General features: G+C 49.9%; 1 protein-coding gene across 1 annotated transcript; it reads right to left on the minus strand.

Annotated features, from left to right (window-relative positions):
- Nucleotides 1–2,712: 2,712 nt before the first annotated feature.
- On the minus strand, nucleotides 2,713–11,123 carry LOC100118683 (probable serine/threonine-protein kinase yakA). Its single transcript, XM_016986789.2, has 2 exons — nucleotides 9,194–11,123; nucleotides 2,713–9,088 (listed from the first exon to the last, which is right to left on the minus strand). Exons 1-2 carry the CDS (start codon nucleotides 10,303–10,305, stop codon nucleotides 6,766–6,768), a joined length of 3,435 nt encoding a protein of 1,144 aa, XP_016842278.1. The 5' UTR covers nucleotides 10,306–11,123; the 3' UTR covers nucleotides 2,713–6,765.
- Nucleotides 11,124–14,669: the final 3,546 nt, after the last annotated feature.

The following is a 14,669-nucleotide window of genomic DNA, read 5'->3' on the forward strand; positions in this document are numbered from 1 at the left end:
TATTTCGTTGCCAAATCGGACACACTGCGCACGTGTATAAGAAACGGGCAGTAGAGTTAGAGGCGTAAGTTCCGTTGTACCAAAGTCTCAATTCCGAAGAGACGCAGACGCACACGCCGCACAATGGGACGTGTACCGAGTTCGACAAAGAGTAAATAAGCGAATCTCTCGGCCGTAGCTGATTAGCGGAGTATAGAGGAGCTATATCCCCTCTACAATCTACATACATACAGCGCAAAGGTGCGCGGGCTAAGGGGGAGGGAGGAGAGCCATCGGACGTCGGCGAAGCTTTTGTGAGTTTCGCAATGCACGACCTGCGCCTCGCTCGATTCTGTCGGACGTCGCATGAATTATGGGCCGGCTTGCCGCGCCGCCGTCAAATGGCAATTCGGCCCTCTCTCGACGCGGATAAAAGTGAAGGTACTTATCATCGGCGTCGGCACGATAAGTCTGCACTCGTTTTCGCGGTGTGGAAATTTCATCGCGCTCGACGAAAACATTCGTGAACGTACGGCACAGGTATGGCATACTGCAGCCTGCCGTATACGTGGGCCGTGAAATCATGCCGCTCGACTCGGATTTCGGCCAAGTTGCCAGTACGTTATCCCTTGTATTATAGCCGCATCGCGTAGCTGCGCGGCGGTGAGAGGCGGTCGGGCAAACGAAAGCTGCAGCGTCACGTCGTTATAAACACGCTGCACGAGAGCATCGGCCGCAGGGGCTGCTGCGCACGCGAGAATCACGTGAGGATGCAACTCATTACGACAGATGTCCGCTCTCGTGTGTATACACATATAACGCATAACGCACGAGCCATTGCCGTGTGGGAAATGCGTCGCTCGCGGATTTTCCTTCGGGTCGGCGAGAAAGCACGAAAGGGTTACCGTACGAGCCGAAGAACGGGAGCCGCGGCTGGTCCCGGTCCCACAGCCTTGGCCCCGAGCCGAGAGGAACATGTGGTTCACGCATTGGACAAAACATTGGAGTCCCGACATGCTCCCGACACTCCCGCCGCGCGGAGCCGTAATCTGGCAATTTATCGCGGGATGCGGAATCAGACCGGCTCGGCTCTTCTTCTGCGCCTCTATACTCTATACGCAATACTCGATGCCCACAGTCGCAGGACGTTCTCACGTTCGACAAGCCGTAATTAGAAAATGGATTGTAAAATTATAAAATCTAGCAGCGCTCGAACGAAGCAGGAAGGAGCGTGGACAGGGGTGGAATAATTGAAACGACGCCTCGTCTCGTCATGGATATTAATCGTTTATTAGAATTAGCTTATATTCTGAGAACATATTATGAACATTTGTACATGTCTTTTGTATCTTGAGGTACTTGTGTATGGCATTTTCGAATACATATTTCACAATATCGCCTTATACTCTCGATCGGTCCTCCCTCGTCATCTATGCGCGCTTTTTTACACTCTGGCATGTATGTAATATCATTATATAAACATACGTGTGACGGCAGTATGTGCTCGGATCGAAGGGCCGCGCTTGCCCACGACGTTCGATTCGAGATCCCGGGCCCCGCGTGCTTTCCGCGTTGCTGCACTAGATAGGTTTTTGGAAAAAGTTCGCGCGAGTCTTCGTTGGAAGGCGCGCTACTGCGTGCTCGCCGATTGGCTTTTTGCCCTTACTCGCTCGCGGTTTCTTGCGCTCCTTCTTCTCCGTCTTGCTCATTATCGCTGCGGGTGCCTATTTGCGAAATGACACACTGCACGCGCTGCTCCAGGATCTCGTTTCTTCTCGCGCGCTCGCTAACGCTACACTTTGCTCCGATGGAAATTAATCGCCTCGATTATGCACGCCCTATTCATTAAATATAATATCTATATATGTGTGTGTGTGTGTGTGTGTGTGTGTGTGTGTGTGTGTGTGTGTGTGTGTGTGTGTGTGTGTGTGTGTGTGTGTATATATATATATATATATATATATATATATATATATATATATATATATATATATATATATATATATATATATATATAATGTATACGAATTGAACATTCGTTCACAACGAATCAAAAAACAAGGATTCAGCTACAGGAGTCGCGCACAGCGGTGTGTATAGTTTATATTCATGTATGAGACACGCTACACCTATACCATACTATACAACATCGCGGGCTATCTCCTCTTCTTGCCTTTGTTAAATTCTTACTTTTACACCTTATACACGCATAACTCTTTTGCTCGCACATGTATTGCTTCGTTTATCAGGTAGATCTTGCTTAAAGCCTATAAGGATTTCGCGCACTGTTGGATACTGCTTCTGCTGGATCGACATACACAGGTACCATCAGCGCCAACGCGCCTCGAGGAATACGTCCTCGAAATTTTTGCGTATTGCGATTCAATGCCCAACATTGGAATTAGTCTTATTGTTTAATGGCCGGAAGCTGCTTATAGCGGATCGTGAACGAATTATGCGGCGTTTTGGAAAGCAACCGAGAATCTCGAGAAAAGAGTGCGTAATGGATACGCACCGTACTTATTCGCCTCTTCCCTTGATGAATTTCCCTCGCCCGCTTGCTTCTCGAAACGCAACAAATATGCGTGTGTGTGCGCGCGTGCGTGTGTGTGTATATGTATATATGAGGATGTGATGGATGAATAAATGAAAATAATCGTAGGAAAAGATTAAATATGAGGCGGGGGTGTAAAGCAAGAGGAGTTGCTGCGAAATAAAAAAGCATGGCTGGAGTCAGGTTTGAGAAATAAAATATATTTATAAAAACAAAATTAAACGCACATCAAATAATACAGTTCGCGAATATACTTTCATCCAGCATCGGTCATAGAGTGCTGGACACTCATTCACTTTCTCTCGCACAATCTTTTGCGTTCAACCTCTCGCGCTCTTGACCGGCGTCGTTATACAGGAACAGAAACCACGTGACGTTAAATAATTAGTGTTATACGTACATATTACATATCGCCGCTGCGTCTATCGCCTCACAACATAATAATAGTATGATCTGTCTCTGATCGTTCCGTCGCTTATTTTTCTCCTTCCGCTCTTCCTCAAGTCGTATGGCACAAGTGAATAGAAAAGGGGAAGTACGGTAATTACACGTGCGCTCGACACACATCGCTCTACCGCTGGCGCAGGATCGATTTCGGTCGCGTGTTATTGCCGCGTGCAAAAATGGCGTGCTCTGGTACATGCCTACATGGCGTAGTCCGGCGCTTGTGCAGGGCAGGGCGGAGCGATTTCGAGTAGCCGACGGCATGCGTCCACGGGCTCGCCGCGATTGTCGCGCGAGCGCATAATGTGTAAGAGGACTCGCAATCGCGGCGGGCTCGCCCGCGAGAGAGTGAAAGGAAAGTTCCTCGAAATCGCTCGCTGCTGCTGCTGCATCGTTGGCAGGCTCTTTGTGCGCGTGCGAGTTTAAGGAATTTCCGCCGGCGACGTGCTATTTATTCAACGTAGTCGCTATACATACACACACTCACACTCACACACACACACACACACACACACATATATATATATCTCACTATGAAATCTCGAGGGAATGCCCATTTCGCTGCGGAGCGAAGATCGCCGCCAATTTCTCGCGATCCCTTTGTTTCTCTCGAGCGAGCGGGCGAGCAAGCGCGACATCCCAGCGGACTCATCCGCGATGCACCGCCGACTCGAAAGGAATGCCCAATGAATGATTCAATCGCGATGCGGCCTATACAACCCTATGAACTTGCGCGTCAACCGTACAAACGATAAGAAAGATTTTGTAGAAAACGTCTTTTCACGCCTATCAATGATATGGATCGAGTAGAAATACGCTAGTGATATACCGATCGTCTCGCTCTCTGCTACTGATAGTCCTCTGTCTCCCAATGCCGTATTACTTGCTTTTTTCTCCTCCTCTTCCTCATATAATTCCTATTTTATACAAACTGAGTATATACGGTAATACTGCTTGATATGTTCACTATATAATCATTACGTCGATCTATAATCTTCTCTTTCCGTCTCTTCTTCTGTCCAGCTCATTTCGATCGCACTCTAGGTTTGTTTTGTAAAAAATTTCTCCACGCTGCGCTACGAGTTTATCTTTTTATTTTTCAATTTTCATCAGTAGAAACTCTGCTACTTTTGCACCATTGCATATTAAGTATTCATATAAAGGTCCTTTGCGCGCCGATTTATCGAAACGGATCGACGCTTTACAACGAATTTCGACTCGACCGAAAAGATTCGGAAAGTTTAACAAAGATTGGAGACCGACTCAAATACTATTATCGTCATTACTATTATCATTATAATTATTATTATTACTATTATTATTGCATTGGCTTTTTCATTCGTGTTATTAGCTTTCTCCTTCCTTTCATTCGTCGTTTTATAATTCCTGAACTCTTGAGGTAGTCTGTTCTGGGTGCGTTTATTACTTTTTTCTTCTCCTATATTATATACGTCTACACGCAGTAAAGTGGCAAGAGGCTATATAATTCGTTATCGTTTAATACAATAAAAAAACTTAAATCCGGTGTGTGTGTGTGTGTGTGTGTGTGTATGTGTACGTGTTTCGCTTCGCATTCATCTATCATATATGTACAATATTATATGTATATGTATATACGGCAGACCTCGATCCATCGAAATATTTTAATCCATCAATATAATATAATATAAGAGCTAATTGATTTCAAAGACCTTACGAAAAACAGCCCGATTTTTAGTATGTGATCTGATTATATGCCAAGCCGATCTTTTTCATCAGACAGATATACTATACACGAATAATTTGGAAAAAAACGAACAAAGAATTATATGTTTAAGAACATTACTTTTAACAAACGAATATTATGTTAATAATAGTCAAAAGGGAGGAGGAAACAATGCTCGAACATTAACAAGTAAGCTAAAAACGCATGAACACTTGGTAGAGAACGACCGATAATTATACAACGATCAACAAAAACAAGTACGAAAGAGTATTCCTTTACGCCGAGATCAACGCTTCACTCGTTTTCTTTCAATTTTCTTTTTTTTTTCTTTTTTTAAATTGCAAATACAGAATTCGCAGCGTTTTTTGGTACATGGAAAATATTATTTTATAAAAAAAATCATCCGTCAACAATCTCTCTAATATATAAAAACAATTATCACGTATTGATTTAAAAAAAACAGTTATGTGCGTTGAAGGCTAAAATAATCCTTTTAGTAAGTAACGTCACTTTTCTTTTGTAAAAAAACGCCACAATTTTCCGGTCAATGACTTAGGACATCTATTTTGTGCGTGCTTAAAATTGAAGGTTTATACAACGAGAGAAAAAATAAAAAAGGAGACGTATTTAGCATTATATCTTCTTTTATATGTAAAACTTCTTTTCTGGAATGTTTAGGAATGCAGCATTTTCTGAGCTTCGATCGACATATTTCTTTTCTTTTTTTTTATCACAAATGACTCTTTTCTTACTTCTTTCGTGACAGTGCTCTATGTAGCTCGCGTTCGCTATATGGGACTTTGTACAATTTAATTTAAACAATCGATTCGTCGATCAGCGATTGGCTACCTTATAATTGTTCACACACCGAATGTATATATAATTAACAGTTTTTCATTAGACTGCCAGACGACATAATTTCACTTTTATATTCCGATGTAATCTACACATACGCGCACAAAGTATGCAATTATTAGATTTCAGAGTGACAACTAGACCAAAATTAACTTAATCTTTTCTTCGCACAGTTCTCGCCCATGCGTGTGTGTGTGCGCGCGCGCGCGTGTACGCAGCTGTCGCCAAGTTAACCTTTTGAAAATCTAAACTGAGGGCGATAGAAGGAAGGGTCGTTAAAGTTAACAACAGGTTGGGTTGCGTTTTTAGAGAAATAAAAATTGTGATTTTGCAAGCAAGAAAATAATTTTAAAAGATTTTTATTTTTATTTTACAAAAATAGGCGAAACAATGATCGAACCGGCCAGTTTTTTCGAATTGGCTCCGGAGTTATGCAATCTTTATATTTAAAAAAAGTTACTTTGGCGATTTGACTGTCTCGTCTAGGCGTTACTTTAACAATTACAATCATCATCATCGTCATCATATATATTTATATCTATATTTATACGTACTTTTATCATATATTTAACGTATTTTGTACAATTCATAAGCTTCGAAGTTTTTATCTGTGTATAATTTTTTTGTTGCTTCTCTCATACCGCTTATAATCTTATTTCTATGGCATCTATGGCACACACTCTTGCGCATGTCCCCTACATATAATAAGGCGCGGTCCACCGAGTCGAGCGAGCCCTAATGTGGTAGACGCAAAATAAAGAGAGAGAGAGAGAGAGAGAGAGAGAGAGAGAGAGAGAGAGAGAGAGTTCAAGCCTCCGATCGACCCCGAGTACCGCGCATCGGACAGCGTGTAAAAGCGCACCCGCTAAGTGGGCCATTTGTCGCGGGAAGTCGCCTATGTAGTTCCCTTCTATAAACAATATTTCCGAATATCTGTTCGCCTAGGCTGCGTCCACACAGGCACAATTCGGCGTACCGATTGTGTGTATATGTATAAGGTACACCTGTGTATAGGTAAAACGCTACCGGCCCACCGTCTCTGCGTGGACGCAGCCTTGCTCTTTTATATTCGTTCGCGTGAACGTGTAGGTGTGTGTGTGTTTGTGTGTGTGTGCGCGCGAGAACGCGAGTGGTACCGCGAGTGGTACAGTTTAGAGCGTCCGCCTTTGTTAAGCAAAAATTACCCTCTGTATCTCGCTGATCTCGGTCCGCCTCGCCTCTCGCGTCCTCACGCCCTCAAGTGGACCTTGTGATGGTTGTTGGACTTTTTCTTGTGCGTCTCGAGGTGCTTCATCATGTGGTCCTTGCGTATGAAGCCCTTGCCGCATTTATCACAGGCGTACGGCTTTTCGCCGGTGTGGAGGCACATGTGCCGCCTGAGGTCGGTCTTGTGGTTGAACTGTTTCGGGCAGATCTCGCACTTGTAGGGCTTGTCGCCGGCGTGCTTCTGCAGGTGCTCGGCGTGCAGGTACTCGTGGGGAAAGCGCTTGCCGCACATGTTGCACTTGAAGGGCTTGTCGCCCGAGTGGAAGCTTTTGTTGTGCTGGGTCAGGTAGCAGGCCTTGTTGAACACCTTGTCGCACTCGATGCACTTGTGCAGTCCGTTCTCCGATATGTAGTGCGAGCCGTTGGTGTTTGTGCTGGTTACCTGCTGCTCCTTCGTCGCGAGCTTGCGGCTCCTTCCCTTGCCACCCTTAGCCTTACTAACGATGTTGGGATTGAGCTCCTCCTTAGGTGTCATCTGTGGCAGGTTGTTGTTCGTCTCCTGTTGTTGCTGCTGCGGCTGATGGCCTTGGAGCTCCGAGTACGAGTTGACGATGATGGGCCCGTCGATGGTGGTCTGCATCATCTCCATGCCGCCGAGGCACTCGTATCGGGGTGGCGAACCCCTGCCGTACACGTCGTAGCTCGAGGTCGGTGACTCGAACGATCTCTCTTGAGGAGGTGCGTTCTCCTCGGGACTAAGCCCCCCCACGTTAACGGCCTGCATTTGGCTCTGGCCTACTATGAACCCGTTGGCGATGCTGCCGAACTGCGTGAAGCCCGGCAACGGTTTCTGCTGCGGCTGCTGCTGCTGCTGTTGGTGGTTGCTGAAGGTGCCAAAACTGGGAAGCATCTCCTGGTGCTGTTGCTGCTGCGGAGTCGTCGACATAGTGTGCATGTCGGGGTTACCAGTAGTTGTTAGCTGGTTGGTAATAGACTCCAGCAGGCCCGGGATGCTGGTAATAGTTGTAACGTGGGGGGGCAAGGCGTTTGGGTACGGCTGATGAGGCATCGAAGTACCCCCCATCATGGGACCCGGCGGTGGCGGCGAAGCCATCGCCGATGGGACCACTCCCGCCATTATGGGCGAAGGCGAGTTCATGTGGTGGTGGTGGTGCGAAGCCATTGGCGAAGGCGAATTCATGTGGCCCGGGTGCTGCTGCATGGGCGACATGGGCGAATTCATGGGATGGTGCGCCGATCCCGCGATTTGCGAGGGCGAAGCCATTGGCAGGTTGCGAGCCTGCTGCTGCTGCTGCTGTTGTTGATGGTGGTGGTGGAGGTGCTGCTGCTGCTGGCCTAGCTGGGGGGATGGCGAACCCATTTGCTGATGATGATGCTGCTGGACCTGGGCCATCGGAGAGGATGCCGGAGAACCGAGATACATTAGATTGGAGGCCAGCATGACCGTTGAAGACGGGTGGTGTTGCTGCTGCTGCTGCTGTTGGTGGTGGAGGTGCTGCTGCTGCTGTTCCAGCGCCTTCTGGCCCAGTGCTGTCTGGACCGCCGTAGCCTCGCTGCTGTTGCTCGAACTGCTGTTGTTGCTGCTGAAGATGGCCGTGTTGGTGGTGCTGCTGCTGGTGGTGGGCGTGTGGAGCAGGCCCCTCGTTGCCTCGCCCGAGGGACCTGCCATCAAGTTTGGGGGACTGCTTGATGAGGAGAGTTCTGGTGAGTGGCGGCTGGCTGCGGCGCCGGCCCCCCGGGAGTTGTTATCCCGACCGGGATGGTGGTGCGCGCTGATGGGCATATTCGCCGGATCGGGCTGGTTGCTCTGCTTGACTGCGTTCTTGTGGAGCGTCGTGTTGTAGTGCCTCTTGAGGTGGCCCGAGCTGGTGAACCACTTGTTGCACGCCGTGCAGTTGTAGGTCTTCGGCCTGCGCGCCTCATTGCTCTTCCAGGACTGGTTGCCGAGCGGCGGCGGTTTCGGATTCTGTTGCATAAGGCCCGTGGGCATGGGGTGGCCGGGCATGGGTTGCGTGCTCGTGATTATGGGCGAGCCGGGGTGCCGGGGCGGCTCGACCGGTGGCATGTGCTGCTGCGGCTGCGGTGGCGCCTGACCACGCATGAACTGGTTCTGCTGCTCCTGAAGGGGCGAGACGCTATCCATGGGGCCCATCGGCGACAGGCCCGAGTGGTAGTCGTGGGGCTGCGACGCCGGCGGCGGCCAGCTCAGCATCGAGCTGACCGAGTGCGTGGCGCCGCGTGGCCCGTGCTGCTGCTGTATCACCTGATGCTGCATCTGCATGTGCATCTCCTGGTGCTGGAACCTCATGAACTCCTCTTCGTATCTGTTGGGAGAAACAATGCCAGGCGAAGGGCGAGATTGAGACGGGCGAACTTGGGAAATCGGAGCAGTGTCGTTTGCGTAATCGAAAATGCGAGAAAAAACTAACCTGTGCGTTTGAACTTTGTGAGAATCGAGGTCGAGAATCTCGGCCTGCTCCTCGGGCTCCTGCTTGGCCTCGGACTTGATGACTCCGCCAGTGAAATCGTATCCAGCCGACTGCGAGGGGTGCTGATTAGGCTGACCGTGTGGGGGCGAGGCGTGCATCGGTTGCTGCTGCGTCTGCGCCTGGCTCTGCTGCGATTGCGTAACCTGCTGCTGCGGGCTGCTGGCTGCCAACTGTTGATACTGCTGCGGCGGCTGCTGCTGCGACTGAGCCGGCGGCGGCGGCGGCGCGTAAGCGGCCGGCGAGCCGGGATGGCTGGCGCGCACGTGCTCCGCCAGCTGGCCGGCATCCTCGTAGACGGCGCCGCACTTGTCGCACTGCAGCGGGCTCCTTGGACTTGTCGAGCTGACCGAGTTGACGCGCTCGACCGGCGCCGGTGAAGCAAAGTGCTGCGTGTGCTGGTACGGGTGGTACCTGGCGTAGCTGCCCGCGCCTCGCTGCGATGGATCGGCCTCGTCAGGCCGGTCCGGCGAGTAATGGTGTTGTTGCTGCTGCTGGGACGGCAGGATGTACGGCGTCTCGTTATGCATGAAGTACTGCGTGTCGCTGAACATCGGCGTGTTGAAGTGGTGGTTGAACTGTTGCTGCTCCTGGTGGAGGTGATGCTGCTGTTGCTGTTGCAGTCTGACGGAACTGGAGGTCGGACCCTCGGAGGGCGGCCTCGAGGAGGACTCGCTCGAGTCGGCCGGAGCCGTGATGCTCTCCCGCTTGACGATCGGAGCGCTCTGCACGTGCTGCACTGGCGGGCCAGCGGCCGGGCCGCTGTTGTGGTTACCGGCCTTGCTGTTGTTGTTGTTGCTCTCCTCCTGGCTGGCCTGACTGGCCCACTGGCTCATGAGGTTCTCTTGGTGATGGTAGCGCAGGTGCACCTCGAGGCTGCTGCTGCTGTCGAAGTTCATGCGGCAGTCTTTGCAGTGCAGCGACGACTTGTCGCTCGATGCCCCGCCGACCCCTCCAGCCACATACTGCTGCTGTTGCTGCTGTTGCTGCTGTTGCTGCTGCTGCTGCTGCTGCTGCTGCTGCTGTTGCTCGACGATGCTTGTTATCTCACTCATAGTGGAAATGTCTCTATCTTGCTCGATTCTCCGCGCAAGAATTGTCCACTCGCTTGTTCGTTTGTCAATGCAAGTCACTCGCGCACACAATCACAGGCTGCCACGATAGCCGCTGGATTATTCGATAACCGAAACAATAACGCAACTGAAAATAGTAAACAAGAAGCTACAGCGCGTTCTACATTTCTCATGAACGATCGGCTGAACTGCTCAGAGTCCGAGGCGTGCAGACTGCCGATGTGCTGGCGCACCGGTTGGACGACGAATCGCTGCTGCGCTCGCACGGCATCGTACTTTTCATATCTGTTTTTATCTGCGTCACCGGGAATTTTGAAAATCAAACGAAAGGCCGAAAGAAAAAAGAAGACCAGCAGCCGGGCTCGACGAGTCACATGTTAGCGTGGCGCGTTCTCCACATCGGCTAGAGCAATAAGTACCTTGCGTCTGCAGCTGGAGCGAGGCCGGGGGCCTCGGCGAGGTCAGAGTCTCGATGTCGTCCCGTTTGCTCTCCTGACTGCCGTGCGGAGAGAGCTCTGCGCGTATCACAAACAACAAGTTGTATCACGATGCCGTGCGTCGAGCATCAGGCCCGGCGTCGATTGCGTCCTTTCATCGACTGCGACGACGCGCCGTCGATTCGAACAGGTTGCCGTAGCCGAGCAGGTAAACACAGTCGTACGCTCCGCTCCGATGTGCGCGTTCGCCGGCTGCGGCGGCGGCGGCGACGTTTCCTTCACTCCGTATATACGTGTATATGCAGCGCGTCTCGAGAGACCCGCCTCGCACAACCGACGGCACTGTTCTGTCCGTTGGAATTCCGGCGCTCCGGCTCCGAGTCCTCGAGCGCTTTCTCTCTCTCTCTCTCTCTCTCTCCTCTCACTCTCTCTCTCTCTCTCTCTCCTCTCACTCTCTCTCTCTCTCTCTCTCTCTCTCTCTCTCTCTCTCTCTCTCTCTCTCTCTCTCTCTCTTACTCTCGGCCGGCTCGCCGCCCAAGGAGATGCTAGCCGGCCAAAGCAGCGTCGCAGCAGCAGCGGCAGAGGTACCCCCTCCCCTCGAGCGAGGCTTTGGGGCCACCCCTCCTCCACCCCTCTTTCTCGGAAGCAGGGTTCCTTCTCTCCACCCCTCGCTCCGTCGCGCTCTCTCCGCCGCAGCAGCCAGAACAGTCATCCCCCTCTCTGTCCGTCCGTCTCTCTCGCTCTCGCACCCCACCATGCGGCCGTCTCGAGACGCCTCGAGGCTAGCGGCTCGAAAGGCAGCCAACCAAATTTCAGAAGTTCGACTCTCTCGCTCTCTCCACAGAGCGCCCCCCTCTCTCTCTCTCGCTCGCTCGCCGCTCTTCGTAGTCGTCTCTTTCGTGATTCTTCTGCTTATCTGAATTTTTCTCCTCTCGCGCTCGCCTTGCTCCTTTTTTTTCATTCGGCTCTCCCTCTCCCGACTCTCTCTCTCTCTCTCTCTCTCTCTCTCTCTCTCTCTCTCTCTCTCTATATATATATATATATATATATATATATATATATATATATATATATATCTGTACACAGAGCCACGAATTTCTCGCTGGCGAAGGACGAGAAGGCGAGCAGAGCAAGAGAGAGAGGGTTCTGCTGGACGCTGCGTCTCTCGTGTCTGCCCCCCCTCTCTTACTCTCTCTCTCTCTCTCTCTCTCGGACGAGTCTGCCCTTATCTCTTCGTCAAGTCTTTCCACCCCCATCTGAGAGAGCGAACGAGTGCGAGAGAGAGAGAGAGAGAGAGAGAGAGAGAGAGGAGAGATAGAGAGGGAGAGGAGAGAGTTTCTCTCGTCTCCTCTCTTGCTTTGGCTTTGCTGAGCCGGCGAACGAGCGAGCGCGCGCGCATGCCAAAGCTATATCCTTGAGAGAGCACCGTACTGGAATAGCCGATAGCGCGATTCTCAGCACGAATTACGCGAAAAAGAGACATGTGCCCTGCTCTTCCTCTCGTCGCAAAAAGCCCGGGACACCTCTACGCGTTTGCAGCTTCCACAGTAGTAATATTGCGCACGAGCTTCGAAAAAATCAGAATCGCTCGTCCAAACAAATGTCCCACTGCAGGACTGTGGACTCTGAATTGGTTCTCGGGAATCGTTGAATCCAGCTGATACAACGTAAACATTGGTTTTATATTACTTATGCTATGTATTAAAATGGATCATCCTCGAATTTGCATCGCGGTATGTGGAGGCGGTTCGCGAGACACTCGCTGCAATTCTTATACCCAATTCGAGTCAAACGCGAACCATGCGCAGATTTTGATCCCACGTTTTGAATCCCCTTCTGCCTAAATTTCAGTGCGTTCTCTCCTCGCAAGTTTAATTTAGCAACAAATGCGCAGTTCGAAAATTGTACAGCGCTGCTTTGCGCAACTTACGGCTAAACCTTCTCTCGCGAATGAAGAAGCGCGCACAATCAACGCGGTTTAGAGGCTCCCGTCGCTGTTTGCATAACCTTCGGCATGTTTAGCTGCTTATCGCAAGTAGCTGGCGATTCGCGAGTGAGTCTCGCGGGCAGGGAATACACGAAAGTGTTGGGAGAAAGGCAGCGAATTTGACAAAGACGCCTTGTCGATGCGCCTATGCGTATCTACGCGTGTGTAACGAATAGAGCAGCGCCTGTGAGGCGTATAATCGGAGGTCGAAAAGTTGCGCGACCGAAAGAGAACACGCCAGGATTGCAAAATTTTTTACATACTCTCTTCGTTTGACTTTTTTTCGAAACAACTGCGCGACAAATCGCGCACACTTTCCCGAGCGAATCTCTATAAATTGTACTTACGCATATATACTTTCAGGGACCGAGTAAATGTGCTTGGCTTCTAGAATATTTTACACGATCTATTTTAATGAAAAGCCAAATATCATGTGACTTCTCGGCAAAACGACTCAATACGTCATATTTTCGGGCTTTCAAGGAATTCACTCATCATCGCCTTTTTCGTCCTGGGATATTTTTTAGAGAAAAATGGACTACTCGCATCGTTTTGCCGGGGATACTTCAATTCCTCGTTTTTCTGTACATCATTGAGTTTCAGCAAAATTTGATTGTCTGATGAAATTCGTAGCTGAGCAGTGAAACCGCCATATAAATCCAAATAGAATTATATTGAAATAAATATTTATAGGTACGGCACTTCTTATGATTTCCCAGAGATTATCAATCATCAAGAACATAACAATTTACGAGTTTCGTTAAGTATGCATTTAAGTAATTTGCATGATAAAAATGTCACTTTATCGAGCACACAGGCCGGAAGTGATAGATATCCATGACTGCAGCTGTACATCACGATTCGAGCCCCACTGGGCCGTGTTCGATAGCTCGTAACGATAACACTTGAGGGTAATCTTACGATCTCGGCTCTAATAAACAATCTTTACAGAACCTTTACTGCGCGAACGCGCGGCATAAAAAAGAAACGACGGAAGCTAAGCCGCGCGTCCGTCGTTTCTTTTTCAAGTGATGGTAAAAAAGCGCGCGAGTACTTTATCTGCGTTCTTTGACCGTTCGTGCCTCGAAGATTATTTGGCTTGTGAAAAATGCGGGTAACCTTGCACGTCTCTTGTCTAAGTTCGCTTCTTCTCGTGCTCCTGTGTATTTTACACGACTAAAAAGTGGCGACGCCAACGGCGTTACTCCAGAAAAAATTAAACTATCACAACCTAATACGGCGTTATACGTCAGAGACAAGGTATCCAGCCATTCTTCGACGCTGGGAGAAAGCAAGCGGGGGGGCGGTTAATATAAAATAGAAAAACGGCTCGGAGACAGCGGCGAACGGACAATAATTTCCATACTAACGTTATCTCGGAGCATCCCCCTTCGTCCGAGCGAGAGCGCGCGTGGACTACGTGTCGGATTTGGATAACGCTAACTTGGCAAAGGGGATGCGCTCCGCCGGGGGTAGCAGCGTAGAGAAACGGCGGCGGCCTCCCATCCGCCGCCCGTCGTCGTCGCCGTCGACTTAAGCCTTCGACGCTCTTTCTCTCTCTCTCTCTCTCTCTCTCTCTCTCTCTCTCTCTCTCTCTCTCTCTCTCTCTCTCTCTCTCTCTCTCGATTCTCCTCCGCGTATATGCGTTGATACCGTCCGCGATTTCCGTTTTCCCGGTATATGTCTTAGCGCCGCTCTCGAATTAAAAGAAATTTCATGCGCAACAGAGGCTGCGGTTCGTAAAAAACGAGAAGGCGTACGCTCGCGCACGTGCACTCCACACAAAGGTGACAACGGAGGAGTCGCGAAATTCGCACTTTCAGCGATCAACAAGATTCAGAGGAGCTGCAGAAGCAAGCGAGAGAACAGGGTTGCCGAGCCGATGACTTGTCCTGCGATAGGACGCGAACAGGAAATGCGCG

Source organism: Nasonia vitripennis (genome assembly GCF_009193385.2).
Source record: "Nasonia vitripennis strain AsymCx chromosome 1 unlocalized genomic scaffold, Nvit_psr_1.1 chr1_random0009, whole genome shotgun sequence".
NCBI lineage: Eukaryota > Metazoa > Arthropoda > Insecta > Hymenoptera > Pteromalidae > Nasonia > Nasonia vitripennis.